The following is a 27,094-nucleotide window of genomic DNA, read 5'->3' on the forward strand; positions in this document are numbered from 1 at the left end:
CCCCAGTGCCTCCCCAGTGTCTCCCCAGTGTCCCCCTCAGTGTCTCCCCAGTGTCCCCCCAGTGCCTCCAAGTGTCCCCCCGAGTGCCTCCCCAGTGTCTCCCCAGTGCCTCCCCAGTGCCTCCCAGTGTCTCCCCAGTGTCCCCCTGAGTGTCTCCCCAGTGCCTCCCCAGTGTCTCCCCAGTGCCTCCCAGTGTCCCTCCCCAGTGCCTCCCAGTGTCCCCCTGAGTGCCTCCCCAGTGTCTCCCCAGTGCCTCCCAGTGTCCCCCTGAGTGCCTCCCCAGTGTCTCCCCAGTGCCTCCCAGTGTCCCCCTGAATGCCTCCCCAGTGTCTCCCCAGTGTCCCCCCCGAGTGCCTCCCCAGTGCCTCCCCAGTGTCTCCCCAGTGCCTCCCCAGTGTCTCCCCAGTGCCTCCCCAGTGTCTCCCCAGTGTCTCCCCAGTGCCTCCCCAGTGTCCCCCTGAGTGTCTCCCCAGTGCCTCCCTGAGTGCCTCCCCAGTGCCTCCCCAGTGTCCCCTCAGTGTCTCCCCAGTGTCCCCCCAGTGCCTCCAAGTGTCCCCCCGAGTGCCTCCCCAGTGTCTCCCCAGTGCCTCCCCAGTGTCCCCCTGAGTGCCTCCCCAGTGCCTCCCCAGTGCCTCCCCAGTGCCTCCCGAGTGCCTCCCCAGTGCCTCCCCAGTGTCTCCCCAGTGTCTCCCCAGTGCCTCCCTGAGTGTCTCCCCAGTGCCTCCCCAGTGCCTCCCTGAGTGCCTCCCCAGTGCCTCCCCAGTGTCCCCTCAGTGTCTCCCCAGTGTCCCCCCAGTGCCTCCAAGTGTCCCCCCGAGTGCCTCCCCAGTGTCTCCCCAGTGCCTCCCCAGTGCCTCCCCAGTGTCTCCCCAGTGTCCCCCTGAGTGCCTCCCCAGTGCCTCCCCAGTGCCTCCCGAGTGCCTCCCTGAGTACCTCCCCAGTGTCTCCCCAGTGCCTCCCCAGTGCCTCCCTGAGTGCCTCCCCAGTGCCTCCCCAGTGTCCCCTCAGTGTCTCCCCAGTGTCCCCCCAGTGCCTCCAAGTGTCCCCCCGAGTGCCTCCCCAGTGTCTCCCCAGTGCCTCCCCAGTGCCTCCCCAGTGTCTCCCCAGTGTCCCCCTCAGTGTCTCCCCAGTGTCCCCCCAGTGCCTCCAAGTGTCCCCCCGAGTGCCTCCCCAGTGTCTCCCCAGTGCCTCCCCAGTGCCTCCCAGTGTCTCCCCAGTGTCCCCCTGAGTGTCTCCCCAGTGCCTCCCCAGTGTCTCCCCAGTGCCTCCCAGTGTCCCTCCCCAGTGCCTCCCAGTGTCCCCCTGAGTGCCTCCCCAGTGTCTCCCCAGTGCCTCCCAGTGTCCCCCTGAGTGCCTCCCCAGTGTCTCCCCAGTGCCTCCCAGTGTCCCCCTGAATGCCTCCCCAGTGTCTCCCCAGTGTCCCCCCCGAGTGCCTCCCCAGTGCCTCCCCAGTGTCTCCCCAGTGCCTCCCCAGTGTCTCCCCAGTGCCTCCCCAGTGTCTCCCCAGTGTCTCCCCAGTGCCTCCCCAGTGTCCCCCTGAGTGTCTCCCCAGTGCCTCCCTGAGTGCCTCCCCAGTGCCTCCCCAGTGTCCCCTCAGTGTCTCCCCAGTGTCCCCCCAGTGCCTCCAAGTGTCCCCCCCGAGTGCCTCCCCAGTGTCTCCCCAGTGCCTCCCCAGTGCCTCCCCAGTGTCTCCCCAGTGTCCCCCTGAGTGCCTCCCCAGTGCCTCCCCAGTGCCTCCCGAGTGCCTCCCTGAGTACCTCCCCAGTGTCTCCCCAGTGCCTCCCCAGTGTCTCCTCAGTGTCCCCCAGTGTCCCCCCAGTGCCTCCCCAGTGTCTCCAATAGCAATACAAGAGCAATAATACAAATTAATCTTAATTTATTATTCTAATTATTTGCTCTCATCCAGTGCTGATGAAAAATAAAAATAAAATCCTATATTTTTTTTATATTAAAAAAAACGTTTTTTTTTTGAAAAATATAAAAAATATATAGGATTTTATTTTTATTTTTCAAAAAAAATTCCAAAAAATATCAAACCACCCCCCCCCCCCCCCCCCCCTTTTTTTTTTACCTTGAGGCAGGCGGGCCACATAAAATGACATGGCGGGCCGTATACGGCCCGCGGGCCGTAGTTTGGGGACCCCTGGTATAGAGGGACCCCCACACGGTAACCCTGTCATTTCTCGACCGTTTCGGACGCGGGGTGGCTAGCCGGAACCGGGCCGGCACCCTGGCCGCATTCCTGTGGGTCTTGAAGTTTCAGGAACCCCCCGGGGACACCCACATGGAGTTGCACCACTTACTTCACACAGGTGTGATTTTTACAAAGAAAGATGGCTGCAGCAGATGGAGCTCTCCTCACCAGAATGGACTATGTTTGAATATATTAGCCTGAGGTCCTGAGTAGAAGCCGAAGACAAATGGTGACCGTGCCTTAGCGGTCAAGGCTCCTTGACTCTGAAAGGAACTGCCTGAGGAGTTCAGGCATTTTAAAGTCAGTTTTCTTTAAAATTCCTTTTTAAAACATATACTTAATTTCATTTTTTCTCCCAATTTAGTTTTATACCAAATAATTACACTGTTGCGCACCTGCCAGTGAGGAGCCCCCACCTGGAGGATGTTGTGTCTCCATCTTACTCCTACTTCTCCTACTAGTAGTTTATTACAATTATTATTATTATTATTGTGTGTAAGACTGTAAGTACTACCAGCAGCTCTATACACGAGAGCTTTATACTCTACCACTATCTTTCTGCAGTCACTTCCAGTCATCAATTACCTTGTCATCTGCCAATCAACACATCACCTGCTCCTTTCCACCAATTGTGCTTTCACTACCCATTTTCTGGTTCTGCTCTTCTGACTCGACCAAATCAAATCTGTGTGCTGGCAGATGGATATGTGTTGGTCTGATTCTGCCTATTCTCTCTCATCCACATTATGGATTTCTTTTGTAAAAGAAAAAGAAAACAAATCTTTGTAATGACGTGATTTGCAACCGGTAAGACAGAGGTCTCTCTCTATAATGCATTATGTTGTAGAATTATTGTTAGACACACAAGATAAGGCCTGGCTGCCACTTTTGTACTTTTCGGCCAGTAGAAGGTAGGCAGGCTTTTGTTTTTGCTCGGCATGTATTCTAGCTGCTTTGTTATTGTTATCAATATTTTATAACACCAGTGAACCTTGGTTATGAGGCTTGTTTTTGTGTTTTCTAAATACTGTAAATAACTCACAACAGCACCTGGTTGCAAATAGGCAAAATGTTCCTCAGTCAACAGACTGGGCTGGCGCTCTTTTGTACAATCTGAATTGCTGCCTGCAGCCGCTGGCACCAACTCATATAGGCACATAGTATGGCAGAGTTAACTAAACAATTTAGACTGTCTGCATGAGGCAGAGAAGCCATTATGTCTTACTGGCTTTAATAGTATTGCAGCAAAAAAAAACAGCTTTTGGACAGCGAAGTATGGTGGCACGGTATTAAAACAAGTGTCTACATCTGTCTTCCAAAAGGGAGGAAGATCTATCTCAAGGGCAAGCTAGACCACCAGATCTTTCAACAGCTTCCACCCGCCTACCACCAGACTGTTGAACAAGGCCTGATCGCCACATGGCCACAGGCTGACCTGTCAACTGTAACACTTTCCTTTGAATGGACTATAACAGACATAATCTGCTCCAATTCAAGTCTCTGGGGTCTTTAAGATGTTTCTCTGACTTCCCTTCTCCCTTAATGTTCTATTTGCATGCAGGTCAAGATAACATTTAACCTTACATCATCCAACGACCTAGATGAGGCCAGCGAGAATGAGAGCGGCACCCAATTTCCCCGTTGTGCTTGAACACGCACAGAAACATAAATGGGTTGAGCAGGTTGATTTATCCGTTTCCATCTTAGACCATCCATTTGACACAGTTTCCCCCAAGTGTTCGACTGACCAGGGAAAGGTGAAAACACTGTCAGTGTACTGTATACGAGTCACGACTATACGTCTTCAATTAAGCTGCCAGTCAACTTGTGAACCAGCAGTTGTCCTGAAAACCTGAATCTATAACATCTGTCAGTTAGTCACCCCACACCTCTATATATGGTCACGCCTCGTGACATTACACCTCCATATATGGTCACGCCTCTTCCCATTTTGGTTACAAATAATACCATCAATGTGATCAGCCCATATTCACTGTCCAATAAGAACACCAAGCAGTTCGTTTTTTTCAACCTGTTCTATAGGTATACTTGACATTGATAGATGCAGCTGAGGGTCACCAATAAGCATACATCACTATAGAGAGCTTGTTTTCTCTGAGCAGATACGTTGGTTTAGAATGCTTTTCACATTCTGCATGCGTGGTTGTTTGATGGGTTAGACCCATTAAATCAGTGCTGCAGAGTTCTGGGAACCTACAGTACAGTAGGCCTACACATACCTACATGGATGTGCTAAAGAAAGATGCATGGTGTGGAAAGCACAAAAAAGCTGGCCAGATGTATACGGTATGGAGAGTGGAGATGACTGGAGACGCCAACGGTGGACACTTCTGAGGACAACATAGAACGAGAGATTCCACTATATAAGTTTTTGGTAATGATCAATGTTGAAGGAGGAAGTTGTTATGGCTTGGAATGAAACATTGATGAGGAAGGGGGTGGTGCTTCATGGACAGACAAGGACAGAGAAGAGACAGAGCTACTGTAAGACATGCTGCATGGGGGTTGGTTTAATGACTCTACCAGTGAAAGTATGCAGATCCACCTCTGCTACTTTCATTAGGGGCCCAGCATCACTCAGAGGAAGAGAGACCCCTGTACTTCCTGCACAAGACAATTCACGATTCAAATTCAATAAACTAAGAAATGCAAAAGACATTCAAGTACATTTCAGTGCATATAAAATACAGAATTAGCCTATGTGGGTTGCGGTCCCATTTGTGGGTCAATTTTTATGGGTCGCAACTCGCAAGTAACTATCCCCTTTATTGTTTTTGACTATTACAACTAGGCACTCTGTCGAGTGCCTACTTGCGTGTGTGGATTTTATTATTTATATCCAAGAACGAGTAGTAGTCATTACGTCACCATCGAAAACCAATTACACTCTGGCATTGGGTCCTTTAATCCACATATAGTACAGGCATTATATGGGAAAAAAGGGGTCAACCTCCAACTAATTGCAAAAAAACCAAACTCAGCTGATTTTGTATCTTACATATGTCCTGAATAACATACAAAAAGTTGCCTGAAATTGTCTGAGGGGAAAGTGTTGAAAATGGCCTGTACAGTATGGCCACCATAGACATCCTATATAAGGCAAATAATTTCAAATTTTCCTTGGGCTAATAACGGCCATAGCCGTCATCACAAATGTGATGAGGTCAGCACATTTGGGCAAGTATTAGCAAGTATTTGGCCGATATTAGCCCAAGGAGTATTTTTATGCAAAAATAATGCTTGGAATGGACTCAGCATCATGAAAACACCCTAGTTTGACATGTCACATCCTACTTAAAGCAAAAGGAAAATTTGAAATGATTTGCCTTATATAGGATGTCTATGGTGGCCATACTGTACAGGCCATTTTCAACACTTTCCCCTCAGACAATTTCAGGCAACTTTTTGTATGTTATTCAGGACATATGTAAGATACAAAATCAGCTGAGTTTGGTATTTTTGAAATTAGTTTGAGGTCAAATTACATTATTACTGGACTAATATTTATTACGTCATCATTGAGAGCTAGTTATACAGATGTATGTAATCTGGCACATCTGCCGTATCAGGCACAATTTGCTGGGACGGTGCATATGTATAACTAGCTCTCAATGATGACGTAAAAAAGATGTGGATTAAAGGACCCAATGCCAGAGTGTAATTGGTTTTCGATGGTGATGTAATGACAATATGTTTTAGTGTTGGGAGGATTAAAGGTAATGCTCCTATGTATACATGTATGTAATCTGGCACCACTGCCGTATCAGGCACAAGTAGTCATTACTGAGATTTGACAGTTTGTAGCGGTCGAAAGTACTTGTGCGCTCTGCTTGCGCACTAGTAGGCCATAAACAAGCAAGTATGCACTCGACAGAATGCAGTTCTAGTTATTATTATTATTAATGATAATAATAATAATAATAATAATGGAAACGCCCTGCCCCATTAAAAGGTTTTCATACAAGATCATCTGTAGTACAGTGCAACTTCATCTACAGTGTATACAGTATCTAAGGAAAGTTCCATTAGCATTTATTTAACCATTATAACAATTATAACAGTGTGTTTTTTCAAGAAAGTCCAGGCAGCACATTTAACATAGCTGTAGTGTAGTGTAGTGTAGTAGACAGAGAACACAATTACAGACAATAAAGGTTGAAAATTATGCCAGGCTAAATATAAATTTGGAAAACAAACCCTGGAGATTTACCCATTTTCCTAATGATCTACCGGTAATTACCTAACTGCATGCATGGAAATGAATGACAATCAACCCAAAGAACTAAAATAGTTGATGGGAAAACACAACAAATATGTTTAGGAAGATTGTAAAAACAGATAATAGACCAATTAGAATCCTGTGAAAAGCATAATAATTTGGGAGACTAATGTAAGTAAGCAGTCTTGTCTGGTGTCTTTTGTTAAACTTAGTTCACCTGTCTGGAATCCAGCTATAGTGTGACAGACCATTGGCAATGATTCAGTCTGTTGCCCAGAGACCAAACATTGTGTTTGCTATGTTGTCTGACTGTTCTTCTCACATCCGTAACCACTACCTCAGTCTGACTTCATTGTTGAGTCATTAAGAGATGATCGCTTGGTGTTATGGTACCAAACATCTTGAACAAACTCACACAAGCATCAGTTCTTATAAAAGATCTTTAACATATGGTTTCCAGATAATGCAGTAACTTGAGCTCCTGTATTTAATCTGCCAGTTTTTTCTTCTTTTCTGCTGTTATGTTGAATAAATTACCAGAGCACTATTTCAGAAAAGATACAGCAAGCACATGAATTCCTAAGCCTTGCTTGGAAGGAACTCCCTGTGATATTGCATTGGTAATGCCTAAATTACTTTCTGATTCTACCAGCATAATAACGATTTAGCAGGCAACAAACCTGTTTGCTGACAGCCTGTGCAGAAGAAAACATTCTCTTTAGTACTTCTTCCAGCTGAGAAACATTGCCAGAATGATGTCCTTCTTAGCTTTTGCAGACCTTGAAAAGGTTGGTCAACTCATCACAGCTTTACATATCACGGTGAGCCAAGGGGGGGTAGGACCCAAATGCAGGACAGAGAGCAGGAATGTTCAAATTAAATGATTTATTAAAGCTAAATGCAGTCAAGCTACAAACAAAACGAATGAGTAGTAGCTGCATGCAGAAATCAGGAAATGCCAAAAATGCTAAAGTTCTTCAAAGCACAAAGCAGTAAACCGAAAGTTCAAAACATGCAAACCTTTCGAAATGCAATAAGCAGTAGTCCAAAAATGCAGCCTTTCAGAATAGCAAAAACAGAGAATCAGGAACTCAGGTACAACACAGGGAACAAGGAAGTATGAAGTTTGTGGAATGAGTCCAGTCTTATAGGGAGCAGGGTAATTGCAGGAGTGTTCACAGGTGTGGAATGGGCATGGCACTGAAGGGTTAAAGAGGGGATGGAAACAGGTGTGTGACAATGACTGAGAGGGAATGGAGAGTGGGAGTGGCTGACGTGGAAATGCACAGGGGAAGAGTCAAACCATGACGGGATGACGACACTTCTAGCACAACGTCAGACATCGCTGAGAATATCTTGTTTGTAAGGCCAAATATCCTGTCTCGTACGGAAGGCGATGAGTCTCTGGAGCGTACACATACGTTTTATACATTTTGAAATATTCAACATTCATTTGTATGGAACATAATGGGGCCTGGATTGGTCTGAAACTTTGCCCAAATTTGGTGTTATATGTCCTAGAAAGCCTGGCTTTATGTGTTCCGCCCATGACGTGGCCAATTTTTATGACACAATTCTTTCCTTATACAAACTTTCAGGCCAAGTCAATGGCAAATTACGTCACGTGACTTCATCATCATACTGTACATCGTGATAAAATGCACCCTTCACTTTGACACAAGCGTACTATTATAGCCTGAGTTACATTAGTGTTACATCTGGTTACAACAGGTGCTATCCTGATAACATTATGTATAGCCACATTGTCCTGGACCGTCCCTTGTTCTGGTTTGTTGTCTGGATGGATGAGGTTTAAGGTCCACTTTTACAACCTCCTTGGCATGTGCCTTACCTTGTAATTCACTTGATGAGGTAAGATTAAGAAGCTAATGAAAATGATGTGGAAAAACAATGGTCTCTGAGTGCTCTAAACGACATGACTGAAGTTCTAAAACATTCTCCACATCCCATCCGCTGTCTCCCTCCTTTCATGTCTGCCTGCCTTTATCCGTTTTTTCCTCTCTCTATCACTCACACTCTCTAGCTGTCTAGCAGCGCACACACGCATGCTCAGGGACATTGTGGGAAACAGTACTTCTGTATTAGGTTTTAGGTGGCACTCAGGGATGATATTTTGGCATTATTATAATATGTGCAATGCACATTATTGAATACGAGTGTGTGGATGTTCTGTAGGTTTGGGTAAATCAGTGTGTTTAATTGTCTCCACCAGGCCGAAGGCATGGGGAGAGTATGCTTTGCACTCCGTCCATGTGTCATTGTGTTGTGTGTGTCCGTGTGTCTGTCCATCTGTGTACAGCTAATCTCCGGCAGCGTAGTCCAGAAAGGAAGTGAGCCCAGTGTCGATGACATCAGAGACACTGGGCTCACTGCTAAAATCTAAAATATCGAAAACCACATATTACACACATAAAGACCCCCCGGAAAGTGTTCTAAATCTGTGTTCTAAAGTGTCCCTTTAACACAGCGTCCGATTGTGGTGAAACTGTGCACGCATCTTCTCACTAGGCTGTGGATGAAATGGCACTTGACATTTAAAAAAAAATGCTCCTATCCTGGTGGAGACCTGTGCACCGAGGGGCACTTTTAGATTCAATATGTGATTAACAGACTGTTGAAGCATACAAACTAATAAAAATGTCACATGAGATGAGAACTTTCCAGTTACCGGTATTTGAATAATATATATATATTTTTCTCCATTGTCCTTTTCTACTGTGTAGAAATACATGCAGGACATAAGGAAAACAATCTTGGGTCCTTGCTTAAAATTACTTTTAAATATAAGTAATGATTCCACCAGTAGCACAGCCATTTTTTCTATGTGCACAACACATGTATACCAAGCTTCTCGCTTCTGGCTCACACAGAGTACTCTGGCATCATTATCTTTGTCCAGAGCAGCGTTATAACCACAGATAAAACATGTTTAAGTTTCATAATGTATGATAACTAGTCTAGTTTAATCTATAGTAAAGAAAGATCTAAGCCTAAATTATACATCTGCAACCATCTGACATCCTGTGACACATTTCCAAGAAAAAGAGGGAGGGTTCCTGAGGCAGACTAAAAGCTAGAGCCTGGGAAAAGGGATGTTCTACAACAGTAAAGAAGACAAGGAGGAGGTTTATATAAGAGAAAGGGAAAAATTAACTGAGAGTGTGAGGGCAGTGTGAGAGAAGGAGAGAGAGCGAGAGAGAGGGGGATTTCTTATACAAGTTTGCCCTGAAAACTACACACAACAAAAAGGTAAGAAATATATATATATCACGTATCATTTATCTAACCAGTGTTCACATGTACAACAATCAATAGTAGTAGGGCTATAAATGTTACTTGATTCATCTAATTGGTTACTGATTACCTGCACAATTTGCTTGATTAATCAAGACATTTTTCAATTGCAATCAGTAATGTCAAGTCATTAAGTAGGGCTACAGCAACATTAAATGGGCAGTTCATTAGAGAATGCAAGCTATTTTCACTTCATTATGAACCATTAGTGACACATGTGTCACTAATGTGTTGTGTTGAATGATTCTATCAGTTCTATCAGACTAACGACTACTCCATATAATAATCAACCATGAAATCTACTCTTAGCTGCAGTACAGAGTACATTGTACATTGTGTGTGTGTGTGTGTGTGTGTGTGTGTGTGTGTGTGTGTGTGTGTGTGTGTGTGTGTGTGTGTGTGTGTGTGTGTGTGTGTGTGTGTGTGGGGGGGTGGAGGATTGCGTAGTCCGGTGTTTGGTCAGTAGATGCAGAAATGTTTTAGAGGTCCCTTGACAAATGGTGATTGCAAACACAGATGTTGTAATCTGAGTGGGGTTCTGTGGACACACGCACAGCCATAATGTTCTTTCACTCTGCAGACTGCATGGATCTCTGTTGTACTGCATTCAACTGCTCTGAGGCCTCACAATGAGACAGCAAGGAAAGAATGCTTGGACTGTTTGTGGTCTAGATTTGGACTATCCATCTGATCAGACTGACTACCAATACTTACAGTATATTAATGAGAATATCAATAGGTCTAGAGTTTGTTTTAATTGTTTCAGATAAAAAGTGCATTGATCACTGAAACCTTGATACAAAGCATCTACAGCAGGGATGCCCAAAAGGTAGATCGCGATCTACTGATCACAATTTAAACCTGTGCAGGCAAATCACATTACATGCCCCTAAAGAATGTAGAATATTCTACAGATATCTGTGTATCTGTCTGTCATGGTGACTTGATTGTCTGATTGACATCAAAAGATTAAATTTCTTCACCTCTATTTCCTATTCCAAATGCATGTGTCTTATAGTTATATGTAATGTAAACTCTGCTATTCCAAAGCTCAGGTACATATTTAAACTATTTTCAGCAATGGTATAATATTTTTTCTGGTGGGTAGGTCTTGTTGAGCTCATGAGTCATTTTGAAAGTATAGCTCTCAAGTCATAAAAGTGTGGGCACCCCTGATCTACAGCATACATTCAAAATGTGCTGTGTTTTGGAATAAATCATTGAATCTTGTGCTGTGTATATTCATTTCAGTATGACTTTTACTGATCTGTTTTTTTTGCCTTCATCTTCCAGAGGTCACCAGAGGTTAAAGTGCAGAGGTCGTAAACAGCGGTGTGCCAGAATGTCAGCCTGGCCTCTCATTCTAGTCGTGGGAATCACCTCTGCTGCTGTTGTTACTGCTGTAGCTCAAGGTTGGTACCGCTAGGGTTGGCAAGAACTGTGATACACTATTTAATTGTTTTTGTTTAAATTTATGTTTGACTTGTAGGCTTCATAAAGAAAAGCACAGAATATAATAAATTACAGAAATATGCCAAGAAATTACCAACATATAACATTATACTTTCGATTCCTTTTTTAAATAGTGGAAATTCTAGTTTGCCATCCATCGCATTGAGACTTTTAGATTTCTTATTTCCGCATTAAAAAAATGTATGTACGGTATGTATGAATATTTCAACGTCTAAACAATTAGAGATATTACGACAATTATGCAAATTGATTGTGATTATCTCAAATAATTGCGATCAGGTGATTATGAAATAATTGTGACAGGCCTGCATACCAGGATTCATGTTTTCCTGCTCACTGGCAATAAAATCTCTCCAGTCACACCACTGTCTCGCATTTGTCTTATACAAACACAATACAAAACATGTATTATTGAGTATTTTATATAAGTTACCTGGAAACATTTAGAAACAATGGTAATGAGGCAGGACCCTGATTTTGGTGGTAACACTTGGACAATGAGTAACTACAGTATCTCTGTTCAAGTGTCCTTTGTTGACGTTGAGGGAAGAAATTCCATCTGAAGGCAGAAAATTGCAACAATCAACGAACAGAGACTCTCAGTTGTCCTGACAAATAGAGTACCAGCCCAATCTTTGAATTGGGAGTGATGTGATGACAGTTTGTCAGCATGAACACACATTCATTGTACAAAGAAACGTTCCAAACTTTAAAAGTGAACAAATAATCATACTATAATTATGATTAACATACAAGGCCATTGATGTTTTCCGTTTTTCACTGTCAGAAGAACGTCTCTGTTAGCAGTGTGTATTTCCAAAGTATACATGGCAGTGGATCAGCATGTGAGGATGTACTGTAGTTGGTGGACGTCCATTCCATGTGACTAAAACATTTAGAGCATATAGAGTAAAATAACACTCATAGTTCATGATTTCCCAATGACAATGCATTGTAATTACCGGTATGATAATTTCAGGGAAATACAATTTACAATGTTCACTGTTGTTAAATCATCCCTTGAATGAATGAACATTATATGGGTTAACCAATAAGGTTTGTGTGTCTTATAGGAACATGGAGAAAAGACAGTTTATCAGGCCCCGCTGTATACCATTCTGAGGGTAACTTTCACCTTCCAGCAAACCATAAGATTGCCTTCCCTTGGTTTACTGTGACTTCTGTCACATGCAAAACCATTATAACTAAGACAAAGGCAATGAAAATTACTTTTGAAGGTTTTTATTTTTTAACTATTTCTATCATCTGTTTCCAGATAACTATGAGTGGACAACATGGTTCAATGTTGATCACCCTGGAGGCCGCGGAGACTATGAGCAACTAGAGGCCATACGCTTTTATTACCGCGCCCGGGTCTGTAATGCTCCACGAGCTCTGGAAGCTAGAACCACTGACTGGATACCTGCCCGTAACACTGGGGAGAAGGTCCACGCTGACCCCAGCGTGGGCTTCTGGTGCCTAAATGATGAGCAGGGTCCTGGACGCAATTGTTCCAATTATGCAGTCCGATTCCTCTGTCCCAAAGGTTGGTCTCTTCATGGTCCTACTGTAAGGTTTGGTTTAATAAAGCAAGATTCAAGAAATTAATCTGTAGTATTTAAAACATAGGGGAGTAAGGGACAATATTAGTATGAAACTATGAAAATGCTGATATCACATAATTATTTCCTTGAATTCAAACTGACATCACTGACATTAGAACCATTATGAGTGTAATGCTTTTTTTTCCTTTAGATAACAGTCCGACTAGTCAGGGGACCTGGGGACCCTGGTCAGACTGGAGCTCATGCCCAGCTCTGTGTGGACAGGTGGGTGTCCAGGTACGCTCCAGAAGCTGCCAATCCCAGTCTCTGCCTTGCATTGGCAATAAAGTTGAGGGGAAAGCATGCAATGGACCTGACTGCCCAGGGACAGGTAAACCAACTTTAGATTTTCATCTAATCTAGAGTTTGCTAATGTTCAAGAACGATTATTTTTCCTTATGGGAATAGTTATCCCACACAAAAATACATAACATAAACTGCCATGTTTTATGACGGTGTATTTATTTTTGTTGCCTTTTAGATTGCTCTCTGCGGTGTGTGAAAGGAAAGGTGAATGCTGAATGTGATGCCTGTATGTGTCAAGAACACACGCTGTTGGGCTCAGTCCGTAGTTCTGGAGGGCTCATAGCTGCAGGAGCAGCCATCCTCCGCACCGGTAAACTCCTTACTCTCACTGACCACAACGGACACTTCCGCATCCCTGGCATTTGCCCAGATGGTAACACCACTCTGATGGTCAGCCTCCAAGGCCATGCCCCACACACAGTGCTTGTGCCCCACAGCTCTGAACGCACCTCTGTGCTCAGTGTCCAGCTGGAAAGAGCAGGTACTGTCTCGAATACAGTATTCCTAGTTTGTCTTTTAAAATAATCAAATGCATCATTTCATTTGTATCTTAGGACAAAGCATTTGAATGGAAAAAAACAGCACTTAAATGTGGATAGAAATTGAAAATGTATTTAGTAAAGGATAATATTATTCCCAGCCCAAGCATTTTATAATGTGTATATTTTGCTTTTGTGAAATGATGCCGTGATCCCTTAGAGAAACCTCATGTGTTGAAAAACCCTGAGAACAAAGTCAGAAGAGAGGGACAAACTGCTGCCTTCTGCTGCAAAGTGGCAGGAACACCCCAGCCAGATCAGTATCAATGGTAAAACAAATCACATCAGACATACCTAGCCCACAAAACATCATCCATTATAATGACAATACATTCTATACAAACTCCATCATTCCTTATTTTAACTCTGTCTAATATGCCAAAAATGAAACAATCAACCACAAATTGTAATCCCATATTAGCCCTAGACAGACAGACCCTCTATAGATGGCTACTGTATGCCTAAATCAAAAACTATAAGATATGATATTAAATACTGTACATGCTTTTGTTACCCAACAGGTTCCATAACAACAGTCTCCTGGAGTCACACCCTGATAGCATGTTGGTTCTTAAAGACCTGCATGCTGATCAGGCTGGAGAGTACTACTGCAGAGCCAGTGGTCCAGCTGGAGCCATCAAGACCAAACCAGCCACTCTAACTGTCCTAGGTCTGCTCCTCACATCACATAATAATAGTTGTCCAGGGGAATTCTGCAAGGCCTGAAACACACTTTGACACACAAACACAAAAACATTATAGGAATAAACGGATGTGAACCTGGAAAAGAAAGATTATACATAACATAATATTTGGTTAACTAGTAACAAATGTAAGGTGAAACATATTTAAGACCCTAAAATGTGAATGAGTTGAGAATAGGCATGTGTAACGGTTTTGATTTCTGCCTCTCTCTCTCTCTCTCTCTCTCTCTCTCTTACACACACAGGTAAAGACGAGCCTTCTTGTAATCCAAGCCCTGAGTCCCACCTCATCCGTCTTCCTCATGACTGCTATCAAAACAGCACTAACTCGTTATACTATGACGTAGGCAAGTGCCCTACGCACAAATGTGTGGGACAGCTGGACAATGGGATCAGATGTAAGGACAGTGTAAAGTATTGCTGTGGAGTGGCAAAGATGGAGAAGAGGCAGCTAACCTGTCAGGGATACCAACTGCCCACCATGGTGGTTACGGAGTGTAGCTGTCAGAAATGTGTAGACACCAAGGCCATTGTTCGTGGCAGAGCCATTGCTGCAGATACTGGGGAGCCCATGAGGTTTGGACATATCTACATGAATGGAGTCAGAGTCAGCCGCACCGGATACAAAGGTACCTTCTCCATCCAGGTCCCCCCTGATACAGAGAGGCTAGTGTTGACCTTTGTGGACAACATGCAGAAATTTGTCAACACCACAAAGGTGCTCCCATTTAACACCAGAGGGGGCGCCGTCTACCATGAGATCAAGCTCCTAAGGAAGAAATCTCCAGTGACTATCCTCTCCACAGAAACCAACTTTCTGGAGCTAGGGGAGGTGGAGGGCCAGGAATCTATGGTCCAAATCCAGATTCCTCCAAACTCATTCTACAAACAGAACGGAGAGGTTTTCATGGGTCAGGTTAATTCCAGTGTCACTTTTCTAGACCCCAGAGATGTGTCCACAGCCGCAGCGGCCCAAAGTGATCTAAACTTTGTGGGAGAAGAAGGTGACACTCTTCCACTGAGAACCTATGGGATGTTCTCTGTGGACTTCAGCGATGCCGACGCTGGTGAGCCACTGAATGCAGGTTCAGTGAAAGTATTTCTGGATTCTGACCAGGTGAAGATGCCAGAGCACCTCAACAGCATGAAACTGTGGTCCCTTAACCCTGACACTGGCCTGTGGGAGGAGGAGGGCAGTATGCAGATGGAGAAGAAAAGAAGAGGGAAACGAGAGGAGAGAACCTTTCTTATAGGTAACATGGAGATCAGAGAGAGACGTCTATTTAACCTGGATGTCCCCGAGAACCGAAGGTGTTACGTCAAGGTGAGGGCCTTCCGCAGTGAGCGCTTCACGCCCAGTGAGCAGGTGGAGGGAGTTGTTGTCAGCCTTATTAACATGGAACCCACTGCTGGTTACTCATCTAACCCACGTGCCTGGGGACGCTTTGATAGTGTTATCACTGGCCCCAATGGAGCATGTCTTCCTGCTTTCTGTGATGAACAGAAAGCCGACGCTTACTCTGCTTATGTCATGGCAAATCTCGGTGGAGAAGAACTAGAGGCAGTTACATCTTCCCCTAAACTCAATCCTAACCTCATTGGAGTACCTCAGCCATACTTGAGAAAGCTGAACTACAGGCGGACTGACCATGACGACGCAAGGGTGAAGAAGACAGCATTTAGCATCAACTTGGCAAAGCCAACCCCCAACACAGCCGAGGAAGGCAATGGACCTGTGTACTCTTTTGAGAATATGAAAGAATGTGAGGAGGCTCCGTTCAGCGCAGCACACTTTCGCTTCGCCAGGGTGGAGGGAGACCGCTATGACTACAATACCGTACCATTCAATGAAGATGACCCTATGAGCTGGACAGAGGACTATCTGAGCTGGTGGCCCAAGCCTATGGAATACCGTGCCTGCTACGTCAAAGTGAAACTCAACAGCCCCCACGAGCTCAACGTACGGTCCCGCAATATGGGCGGCACCCACCCCAGGACAGTGGGCCAGCTGTATGGCCTCCGTGACATTCGCAGCATCCGTGACTTGGACCACAACACTGTGTCAGCAGTGTGCCTGGAGTTCAAGTGCAGCGGAATGCTGTACGATCAGGAGCGTGTAGATCGCACCCTGGTGAAAGTGATGCCACAGGGAAGCTGTAAGCGTGACAGTGTCAATTCCATGCTTCAGGAGTACCTGGTCAACCACCTGCCTTTAGCGGTCAATAATGACACCAATGAGTTCACGATGCTGGCCCCCCTTGACCCTCTGGGTCACAACTATGGTATCTACACTGTGACCGACCAGGATCCTCGCACAGCCAAAGAGATTGCTCTTGGACGATGCTTTGATGGCACCTCCGATGGTACGTCCCGTGTCATGAAGACTAATGAAGGCATAGCCCTGACCTTCACATGCGGTGACAAGGAGGTGACACGTCAAAGTGTGTTTCAGGCCTTGCAGAATTCCCCTGGACAACAATCAGTGACAAGTGTGGTCAGAGGAGACGGCAGGCAAAATCGCCGCCGACAGAGAGCAGGCAACACACTCCGCAACAGTCGTAGACGCAGCACTAGGAATTCTATGGGAAAACGTACACAGACAGCAAGCTAGGAAGGAAAATACCATAGGTTAGGGCTCTATATTGGAAACCGTTTCAACAGTCAGTATTGTGGTCATGTGGATTTGTTAGCCCTCTTGATGTCAGTCTTATATTAACGTAGTAATAAAAGTTACCAATTTAGGTGGATATCATTCTGAAATATTTTATAATTGAAAAAGGTATTTACAACTACTTTCCCAGGGATCAAGAGGGTATTTTGTTTCCGGTTACAGTATACATCTTCATCTGTACTGTGATATATTTACTTGAAATTGTAAATAGAGTATTTATTACACATCATTAAAGTTTGTAACCACTGAGTTGTGTCTAACCCATATTAAATGAAAACAAAACAAATAAAACTAGTCAAGTTTAATTAGCAGCCCATTGTGCATTTCATGTCCTCTGGGCAAATTAAATGTTATTTCAGAACTAGCTGCTGTCTGCCTAAAACTTTCTACCATGGAATATCATGCACTGACAAAATATACCATACAACAAATGGCACATTCTTATCCCCGTTACCAGTAATAAGAACATCATATTGGCCCTTTCAACCAGAGATTTATTAAATTACTGGAGATGCATATAAAACATTGCAGATGCTGGTATCTTCCAATGTAAATAATCCAATTGTCCTTAACATTTAAACTGGTCAATTATTAGAAAAGAGGAGAAATACGCCCCTTCCTACTAACTGTAGTTCAAAAGAAGACATTGTGGGCTGAAGCCCGAGCCCCCGCTCCTCATCACACTTGATACAAGCCTGCAGAAGCAATGATTAGGAGACCAGTTGAAGCAAGTCAATCAACTTTCCTGATCCATACTTTGTCTGCATTAGTAGAAATCAAATTAGTAAATTATGTCTCAAGCACAAAAAAATACCTTTGCTTCAAATTGTCAAGGATATTCCAGAGATGTATCCAGACAAATGGCTGTGAATAATACAAGTTATGTGTATTAGATGTCTATCCCTTTAGTGAATGTGTATGCCGTGTCAAATTTAAACTACCACTCAAATGTACTTTTAGGTTTAATGCTTCAACATTGCAACCTTCCAAGTGTAACGGAATATGTATGTAAAACCTTCTGTATATGGCCACTACAGTTATAGATACTATATACTTTCCTGTAAGAATTCACAGGTAAAGTTAGATACCTATAATATTTACAGACATTCCGGAAAAAGAAATTTGCATAGAACCTCATTTGTTTCTATGTCACTACACTTGTAACTGCAATACTTAGTCTGTCATTTTGACAGGAGCAACATTTCATTTCATCAAAAATGAGTCCTACAAAACACAGACAACAGCAGTTAAAACATTCTTCATTGAAGCTGCATTACCCAACAAATAGTAACTGGTGTAAGAGTGTAATGTCGTCTAACTTTTCAGAGTTAGTTGGAGGCTGAATAAAACAGAGAAAAAGGCCATTCCATATGTATGAACATAAAGAGTTGGTGAGACTGGATGCTCCTGGTATAGTTCCTCTGGTCATTGAAGCATAATGTAGGGGGCAACACATAGTTCAGGTTTTCCAGGATGGCACTGGACAGCATGAGAAGGTACAGCTGCATTTCTAGGATTGGAGGGGAAAGGGGCAGTGGAGTAAGAGCCGATGTCACATGAAGTCCTCATAGTCTTGAGCGTAGCCACCAAGGTCATACTCAAGGTCGTCCCTCATCTTTGCTTTCGAACCACCACCTGCAATGACTGCTTTCTTGCCGGCTTTCTTTTTTCCTGCTTTGTTTTGCTGTGGAAAAATAAAGTGCTTAGTTTTACAATCTGCTCATGGGCTCAATATGTCTAAGAAAATAATTTAGATGCAATATCTGGTTAACCACACAAGAGTAGCCACAGGGTGGGGTTAATAATGAAAACTCATAATAGAGCAACTGGTTCGATAATGATGTGCTGCTGGTCACTTAGCATAAGTTGAGAAACTCACATACTATAAGTTGAGAAACTCACATAATATAGGACAGGTTATAGTATCTTTGATCTCATAAAAACTTGAGACCAGTCTATTTCACAATACCAAGATGTTGGAAACGGGGAGTTTCTGGCACATGCACAGCTATGGAGGGAGATAGGTAGGTAGACAGCACCCTCTACTGAATAGACATACTAACTACAGGGGCTAGGGAAAATAGAAAGTCACTTACTTTATCTATTTTTTGTTTTTCAATAAGTAGCGCTGCCAGAGAATTACTGATTTTCTTCAAATCCTCTATTTCCACTGAGAAAGAAAAAAAGACAATTGTACGTACATGAAGTCTGCCACAGATTAAGGTGATAATATACAAAACATTAATAACCAGCACTGTATCTGCAGTGATCATACGATGTTGAACTTACATGAAATAGAGAGCTCCCGAAACATTGAGTCCAAGAAATTTGAATAATGCACAGACTTTTCAAATTGGGTTATCTTCTCTCTTAGCATTTTTTCAAATTCTGTGAAATCATCTTTGGAAGATGGACACATGGCATCAATTCCTGTGACAGTGACACTGTTTGTAGTGCTGCTGATACCTGACAACAAAAAAAGGGAAATTATCAATTTTAGCCCAAACATATAGTAAATACAGAAAATAACTGGTTCGCAAATGTTCTCCAAAAACATCATGTTAAGTATCACGTCAACCAGGACCAAAACCTTTAAGCGTTTGTCTGTACAAAAGTGCACCAATATAATTTTACAAATTGTGTATTTGTATTGTATGTAATGTTTTACTTGGGCATCTAAAATGAGATGCTGCATCTCAAGGGGTATCCTCTCAATAAATACTAACCACACAAACCAAATCATCTCAAATTGCTACTTTCATGATGTGATGAAACATGAAACATCCAGTCATGAATTAGAATAATGTCCAATAAATCTCTTATTTACACCAACATTGTTTACATTAAGGATTTAAGTACTTACATAGACCATCACCACATTAGTTGACAAACCCACAAGCAGCCAGTTAGTCAATGCAAGGATGCTACCATCCATGTATAGTGCGATTTCACTGAACTGCACATTGTGATTTGTGCCCCGAATACCATTTTTCAAACTTCAGATAGTCTATTTTTCTAACTAATAGAGTTAATAGAGTATTCGTTATAAAGTAATAAGCCAATAATTCAAATCAAGGGCCTTGGTTAGAATTGGCATTTTAGCAGAAGCCAGCAAGTTATAGTAAAAGCAGTGATTAAAATCCCAAGACCAAATCACAACATCCAAACATGCAGCTGCACTGGCATCGTACCTGCCGTTGGTGATTTTGTACCACCTGGCGTTGGTACAAAATCAGAAACTCCTGAAAAAAGTTGCATTTCAGTTTATAATCTTTGCATATAAATAATATTTTTCCAGTGCATCTCTGTTACACCAATATTGTTCTTGTTTAGTGGTATTTATGACCTGTATTTATAAAGATCGCCATATCAATTTAGGCATTTAGCAGAAGCTGCCATGTCAATTTAGGCATTTAGCAGAAGCTCAGAGCGAGTTACAAGTGTGAAATTAGTAAATAGCATGAACCCTAATCAACAAATGACAATGTAAATATTAAATAGTATAGTCACATAAGTACAGTGCAAAGCAAACAATTTAGTGCCTCAAAGAACTACAGTAAATCACCCACTGCCTTGCCTTTCTTTACCTACAAACTGCTTCAGAATGTTAGCGTAATTGATTTGCCGTTTTTTATTTTTAACATGAATCGATCATCAACTATACACTGCAATGGCACCTTGTCTCTACCAAGTAAAGAAATTATAGTCATTAAAAGTCAAAATTGTAGGCCAGGGATGGCCAACCACCTGTTTTTGATCTACCACTACCAGGTGATAGCATTGTCACGGTGTGGGGAATTTCCCAATAATAACTAAATGGATGTCAACACAGAATATCCCAAATTAATTACTTTCATTAATATATTGTGTGCCGGGCATCCTGCATTAATATTGTTAAGCAGTACGTGTCTTACTCAATATGCCTGGCAATGACTCAGAAACAGTAGTTTTATTTTCGGTGTGCAAGTAACATACTCTGTGTGCGCCCGCAAACGGTGTAACACCGATAACACTGCATACATGGCTACCAGGTGATGAGACTGAATACTGGGGAAATCATCTGAGTTCTTAAAAACAACTATTAGCTATTCTAGTTTGATATTAATGTTAACTACAGATGGTCAGAATGTACCTTAAAATTATTATTTAGATTCAATTAAATAATTCAGCATTATAATAATTATATGAAAGAAATATATTAATGGAAACAACGATACGTTTGTGTGCTGCATTCTGGGGGCGTAGTTAGACTATGTAACAATCGTAGATTGTGGAACAGTCGTTTAGTTTATTTAGGATCCCCATTAGCCGTTACACCTGGCAACAGCTATTCTTCCTGGGGGCCCTTGTTGTCTGGATCTAAAGACTAGGCCTTGGGTGATCAAACCAGCCTTGGAAAACAGGCAAGTAATCATGTGCCCAAATTGTGCACCCTTGATGTAGGCTTTCATAAAACTCTTAGTTACACCTACAATGTGTCTGACAGTGATGTAAATAACTACAATTTCTGACTGTTCTTGGAGCCTTGGCCGTTCGGGCAACTTCAGTTTTCAATGTAATCATGACGGAATGCAGGGATGGTCTTTTAGAGGAGTCCCAGGGACATTTTGAGTCCCACTCCAACGACATGATGAGTCATATTTTGCCATTTTTACAAATTGCAGCATTTAACTCCCATTTCATTTTATATGGTTATAATCATGTAGAAAACAGAAGAAATTATTATAATAACTAAAGCTAGAAAAATAAACTAGAATAAAAAACTGTACAGTAGTGCATCCCATGGATGCAGAGGTCGTTGTTTTATTGTGTCCCTTAACTATAAACTGTGTTTTGGGATTCAAAATGCACCCCATTTCAATCTCTGGTCTGAGAAGAAGTTTTCACTTAAGACGCTTGCCATGTCCATTATGGCCAAAGGGCAAATACAGTCACTCCTACACATTAGCCGGAATATCCAGAAGCCTGTGGAACATTTATGGAAACAGATGATACAAACCTCTTCAGCTGTATGTGCACAGTGAATTAACGGTTAATTCAATAATTAAAATACTGTATAAATGCCCTGCCTATAATAAATGTTCAGTAGCTCGTCTCAAAAGTGCACAGTAACTAATTAAGAAGACCGGTCAGGTCGAAACATGTTGGCATTTTCAATCTGTATAGTTATATAAAAGTATTACTACTTTCAGTGCTTTGGATTTTCTCTTTTTGCTGTGCAGGACCTTTGCAATAATAGAAAGTATAATTCCCAGCCCGATCTCACTTAAACAAGGTGAAATAAGACGGATTGGTAATTCCGTACATATACTACAAGAAAACCCCAAAAATCGTACAGATTTTTCAAGTGACTTCAGACCAAACAAACTTGTTCAGACTAGTCAAAGACTACTTAAAACTGCCAGATGAAACAGACTAGCATTTTTTTTATCTGCACAAAACCAGTCTGCCGACATTATTTTCCCCCATGCAAATTGCAGAAAGCTGCGCTGGTTGGCAGTGTTGCCACTTGCCAGGTCTGCTTATTATATAATTTGACAGCGACGGAGGCGTGGCTTTCACTAGTAATGTATGAACAGAAATGCCAATCAGTGTTATTTCACCATGTTTGGGTGAGATCGGGTTGACATGATTTACGATACTGTGCTATTGGGTTATAACTCGGATGGGGCTGAGTCGGCTCAATCGAACGTCACAATGTTCACCACGGCAACTCGTTGGCTTTAGCTCGCTCGGTGGTGGCTCTCGGGGCTCATGTTTGCTTGAGACGGCGCCCCTCCGCTGCGGCCTATGGGGAGGGTTCAGTGTAATATGTATGGGTTTGGGGGTTTTCTAGTAGTGTATGTACGGAATTGCCAATCTGTGTTATTTCACCGTGTTTGGGTGAGACAGGGTTGATAATTTCAGCTAGAGTCAGCTAGAAAAATCTATTCATCTTACCAAAAGCTTCTTCTGCTAGTTTCAGGTCGGCTTCCTCCTGTAACTTCTTCACCCTGAACTTTTCTTCTAGTTGATCTTCAGCCGAAAGCTCTTCATGCTTTAGAAGATTCAAAGTGAGAATATTATTATGGGTATGATAATCTGAGCTCCAATCATAAATTATGAAAAACAGACAGATGAACAGGAAAACCACTTACTTTCATCTTCCTTTCTTCTTCTTCTTGTTTCTTTAACTTTTTTTCTCTCTCTTTAATTTTTTCCATCAGCTTTTTCTTTTCAGACACCTTTGTCTCTGAAAACAATAATAGATAGTTTTGAGTTGACTTGCAAATTTGAATTGCAATTAAAAATTAAATGTCTTGTGGAAAAAAATACTGCAATGTAATACAAAAACCTTCACACCTGCTTTTTTTGCCTGCGCTTTTTTTGCCTCCTCTTCCTCATCATCCCAGTTGTCCTGTAGGGAAATTCAGGGTGGGAGGCAATTGATAATAGTACTATCAGCTAACTATAGTACTAACTCTACAAATCACTATTTAACACAAGATATACACATTATATATATACACATATTGTGTGTGTGTGTGTGTGTGTGTGTGTGTGTGTGTGTGTGTGTGTGTGTGTGTGTGTGTGTGTGTGTGTGTGTGTGTGTGTGTGTATATAATAAACATGGAATAGAAATAGACTAGAAATAAAATGAACAATCTAGGAGTTGGAATGTCAACATCATAGCCCAGTGTTTTGCACTGGTGACATTTACAGAAACGTTTGTGTAGTGTACACCTTATTCAATGAACAGACACTATGGACAATTGAAGTGGTCTGGCCAGTCGTTTCCATAGTAGAATTACCTGAAGATTCTAGACTGTAGCTGGGAGAATAATCAAGTTTCTATGAAAACTATGAAGAGGAAATAACAAGAAATTATTTCGTCATACAGGGCGATCACCCAGCTGAGTTGAGTCATCACCAAATCATGATTTCATATTCATGTGGCTATGCTTGTTAGCAAGCTAATAACGCCTGCCTCAGGTTGAGTTTCCACGTTCATAAATTTGAGGAAGGGACGAGTAATTTCATAATATAATGTAGACAAGTTGTTGTATTGGCGTGATGTTAGGTAGGCTATTACTGACAACATTACATAACGCCAGTATATAACGGCAAACACGTTCAAGTTCACGTAACAACAGTAGTGGCCCGGCAGCAAGTATAGCCAGTTAGCCAACAGCCATTGTCATTGATTGCCGCTTACAAATAAATAGTAAACAAGCGAAGCAAATGGGAGTCAAGTTTAATCCACACTCGTCAAGTGACACAAAGGCATGAATTAAACGTTTTAGGCCATATAGTCAAACAGCTGCTATGCTAATTAGCAGCATGTTAGCACGACTGTGGTAGCACTAGCAGCTGTCCGATTCATGGATGAGCCACATGAGTTGGCGTGACGATATAGCAGCACGTTGACTTAGCTTCATACCACAGTTTTATTATTGTTTATACTTCGTCACGACCCGTTTCGCTCGACCAAAAAAAAGGGGGTCTTTTCGAACACGTAATTTCTGTCGGGTGAAAGAGTCGCGCGACGAACTAACACACAATACATTGAGATAATATATGAAAGTATAGCCCTCAACGCTAGCGCAAGCTGTCAGACATGGTGGTGGCATGGAATGGACACCGACCGGCCGGAGCTAGCATGAATAAGCTAGCAAAACAGCCTTAAACAGCTAAATGTATCGTGCCCGAAAAAATAATGGTCTTCCCCGTCGTTCTCACAACCGGGACACGTCGGTGACAGTCGAGCCGCTGCCGAACTTTACCTTGACATCTTCCTCTTCGTCCTCTCCTTCCCATTTATCCGCCACTACCGCCTTTTTTATCGGTGTCGGTAGGTCTGGTTCTTCGAAGCTCTCAGCGTCTATATAACATCAACAAAAAAAACATACAAATTGGGGGACAATCAAAAGTCTACGCGGAGTAATTTACCCGTAACCTTACGGGACGTGTTCATCCATGTACAGGTCTCGAAATAAACCTTCGACAGTACGGGAAATAAGTGGAAAATGCGTTCTTAACTTTAGTTTTCTTACCCCAGTCCGCCATGTTGGCTGTGTTGGTTGGTGGTGTGTGTGACAGTCAGATAATCAGAACCTAGCCTCGGTCCCAGCCTTACTCATGGTGCTCGGTGCTCAGCAGCAGCCAGCCACACAGCTTGAGTCAGCGCGAGGAGGATTTCGCTCCACGAGCACGAGCCAGAAAATAGCCCGATCTACAAGCTCAAAACGCGTCGCAACAGTGACGCGCTGTGAGCTTGTAGATCGGGCTATTTTCGGCGCGCGACACTGGCGGCGCGCAGCCAAGTATATAATGAAATCAGGCTGCAGGCATCAGGTTTTCAGAATTCAGACACAACTCCTACCTTCTGGACTGCACGAGCACGTATGCTCAGTTAAAACACAAACTCCTACCTACAGTTACAGTACCTTCTGGTACTGGTTATAGGTTTTAAAACAAAAGAAAAGTGAGCTTGGTCGTGAATCGTGATAAATTATTCTGCAGTTGTAGATTATGTATCAATGTAAATTATGTAATGTAGTGTATTATGAATTTTATGTATGTTATTTATTAAATATGTGCTGGTGTGCCTGTTGGATACTCTTTTGTGAGGTGCCCCAGAAATACAGTAATGAAACCCCCACAAATACATTAATGAAACACCCTAAAATACATTAATAAATGATAAATGAATTAATGTGATTATTTGATAAAAGGAAAGGGCACATCAAGCACTTCCACACATACAGTACATCAGGATAAAACACAACGCCCACAACAAGGCTTATTCCATTAGAGAAAAGGAACACACTTGACTTTAATATTTCTTATAGTCAGTAGATTTCAAATGAGGTCTGGGCCAGATCACTATAGGCTAGGGAACATGGGTGGGTCTCGATACCCTCTCCCCTATGTCATTTATTTAACTATATTAATTCAATACACATATTACCACTATTTCTCATAATGGCATTTAGTTAAAAAATACTCAGTTTGAAGTTTGGGCCGGTTTGGGCCAATAGATTTGAAAACCGCTGACGTCATGACTAGCCTAGCCTCGGAAACCCAGACTAGCACTTCAGATTGTTTACCAATGTCACTATTTGCATACCATTTATTATGAGAAGGATGGATTTTCACTTTTCATTTTTTTGAGCATTTGTATTGAGTGTTCATAAAGATGTAAGGTAAGTTTCAGACTTCTGTAGATAGGTTTATTTTTATTAATGTAGTTTGGTGTTTATCAATATATCACAATACAAAACTCACATCAGCAACAGACTGAAGTTTTTTTTATAGAACAGTGTATGGTACATAACATAAACAAGATATGACAAGCTGTAGAAATGTAACAAACATAACACACAGACAAAAATACAGTTTATAATGACTATAAAAATAGATGCACAATACCATTGTATGAGGAATAAAGTTTGTTTTAGGCCTAATTGTTCATGTGTTTTGCTTTGCGTTTTATGTGTGGTGTTACATCCCTGAGTGAGTAGGCTACGTTGATGTTCTGGTTGGTTTGTTCAGGTTTAAAAACACAACAAATGTGAGCTTGGGTGTGATATGTTATTCTGCAGTAATTGTATGTATTATTAATTATGCATTATGTATGATTAATTAGTACATGCTGTTGGATACTGCACATAATATGTCTTTTTAGGTGTTGAATGTTCATGCTAAACAGATAACCGCGCACAAAAGTGATGAGTGCTGATACACAAAATAAATTACAAACTCATAATAAACAAATGAAAGTGCGACTCGTTTACAGTATTGCACAGATTAGATTCATGTCAGTTTTGCAGTGGAAGTACAGTAGTTGCTCCTGGTCCAGCAGGGGTGAGCGAGGTCATTCCGCGGGGGGGGGGGGGGGCAGATTAGGGCATGACAGGGCATGGCAGTACGATCAGCAGCATCAGCAGTCCCAGTAGGTGACACAGAGGACTGGGGCTCAGTGCCAGCCCCCATGACCTCCCTACTGGACACACAGACACACATCTGTATCTGTACAGGAACTAAGTACATCAGCCCCCATGACCTC

At 42.5% G+C, this 27,094-nt stretch overlaps 2 protein-coding genes across 4 annotated transcripts; one reads left to right on the forward strand and one right to left on the reverse strand.

The window, feature by feature from the left end:
• Positions 1-9,562: 9,562 nt before the first annotated feature.
• Positions 9,563-17,295, forward strand: cilp (cartilage intermediate layer protein, nucleotide pyrophosphohydrolase). Of its 2 annotated transcripts, XM_080764604.1 has the most exons (9): positions 9,563-9,704; positions 11,043-11,161; positions 12,296-12,346; positions 12,499-12,768; positions 12,978-13,157; positions 13,308-13,613; positions 13,832-13,940; positions 14,193-14,341; positions 14,621-17,295. In XM_080764604.1, exons 2-9 carry the CDS (start codon positions 11,092-11,094, stop codon positions 16,984-16,986), a joined length of 3,501 nt encoding a protein of 1,166 aa, XP_080620730.1. In that variant the 5' UTR covers positions 9,563-9,704; positions 11,043-11,091; the 3' UTR covers positions 16,987-17,295. The 2 variants fall into 2 exon arrangements, with proteins under 2 accessions (XP_080620730.1, XP_080620731.1); XM_080764605.1 differs by lacking the exon at positions 12,296-12,346.
• Positions 17,296-18,289: 994 nt separating this feature from the next.
• Positions 18,290-25,232, reverse strand: eif3jb (eukaryotic translation initiation factor 3, subunit Jb). Of its 2 annotated transcripts, XM_080764621.1 has the most exons (9): positions 25,080-25,232; positions 24,810-24,907; positions 23,389-23,443; positions 23,184-23,278; positions 22,987-23,083; positions 20,238-20,288; positions 19,336-19,512; positions 19,143-19,216; positions 18,290-18,730 (listed from the first exon to the last, which is right to left on the reverse strand). In XM_080764621.1, the coding sequence occupies exons 1-9, from the start codon at positions 25,090-25,092 to the stop codon at positions 18,599-18,601; spliced, it is 792 nt and encodes a 263-aa protein (XP_080620747.1). In that variant the 5' UTR covers positions 25,093-25,232; the 3' UTR covers positions 18,290-18,598. The 2 variants fall into 2 exon arrangements, with proteins under 2 accessions (XP_080620747.1, XP_080620748.1); XM_080764622.1 differs by lacking the exon at positions 20,238-20,288.
• Between the last annotated feature and the right edge of the window lie 1,862 nt (positions 25,233-27,094).

The sequence above is a fragment of the Protomyctophum bolini genome (genome assembly GCF_963924005.1).
Source record: "Protomyctophum bolini genome assembly, chromosome: 1".
Taxonomy (NCBI): Eukaryota; Metazoa; Chordata; class Actinopteri; order Myctophiformes; family Myctophidae; genus Protomyctophum; species Protomyctophum bolini.

Excerpts from the sequence above, each read along its gene's own strand:
- cilp (XM_080764604.1), top strand. The coding sequence starts at position 11,092 with ATGTCAGCCTGGCCTCTCATTCTAGTCGTGGGAATCACCTCTGCTGCT. Across the intron at positions 11,162-12,295 it reads TGTTACTGCTGTAGCTCAAG|GAACATGGAGAAAAGACAGT; the intron begins GTTGGTACCGCT and ends TGTGTCTTATAG. Across the intron at positions 14,342-14,620 it reads AGCCACTCTAACTGTCCTAG|GTAAAGACGAGCCTTCTTGT; the intron begins GTCTGCTCCTCA and ends TTACACACACAG.
- eif3jb (XM_080764621.1), bottom strand. Across the intron at positions 23,084-23,183 it reads AAGAAGAAAGGAAGATGAAA|CATGAAGAGCTTTCGGCTGA; the intron begins GTAAGTGGTTTT and ends AATCTTCTAAAG. Across the intron at positions 18,731-19,142 it reads AAAAACAAAAAATAGATAAA|CAAAACAAAGCAGGAAAAAA; the intron begins GTAAGTGACTTT and ends ATTTTTCCACAG.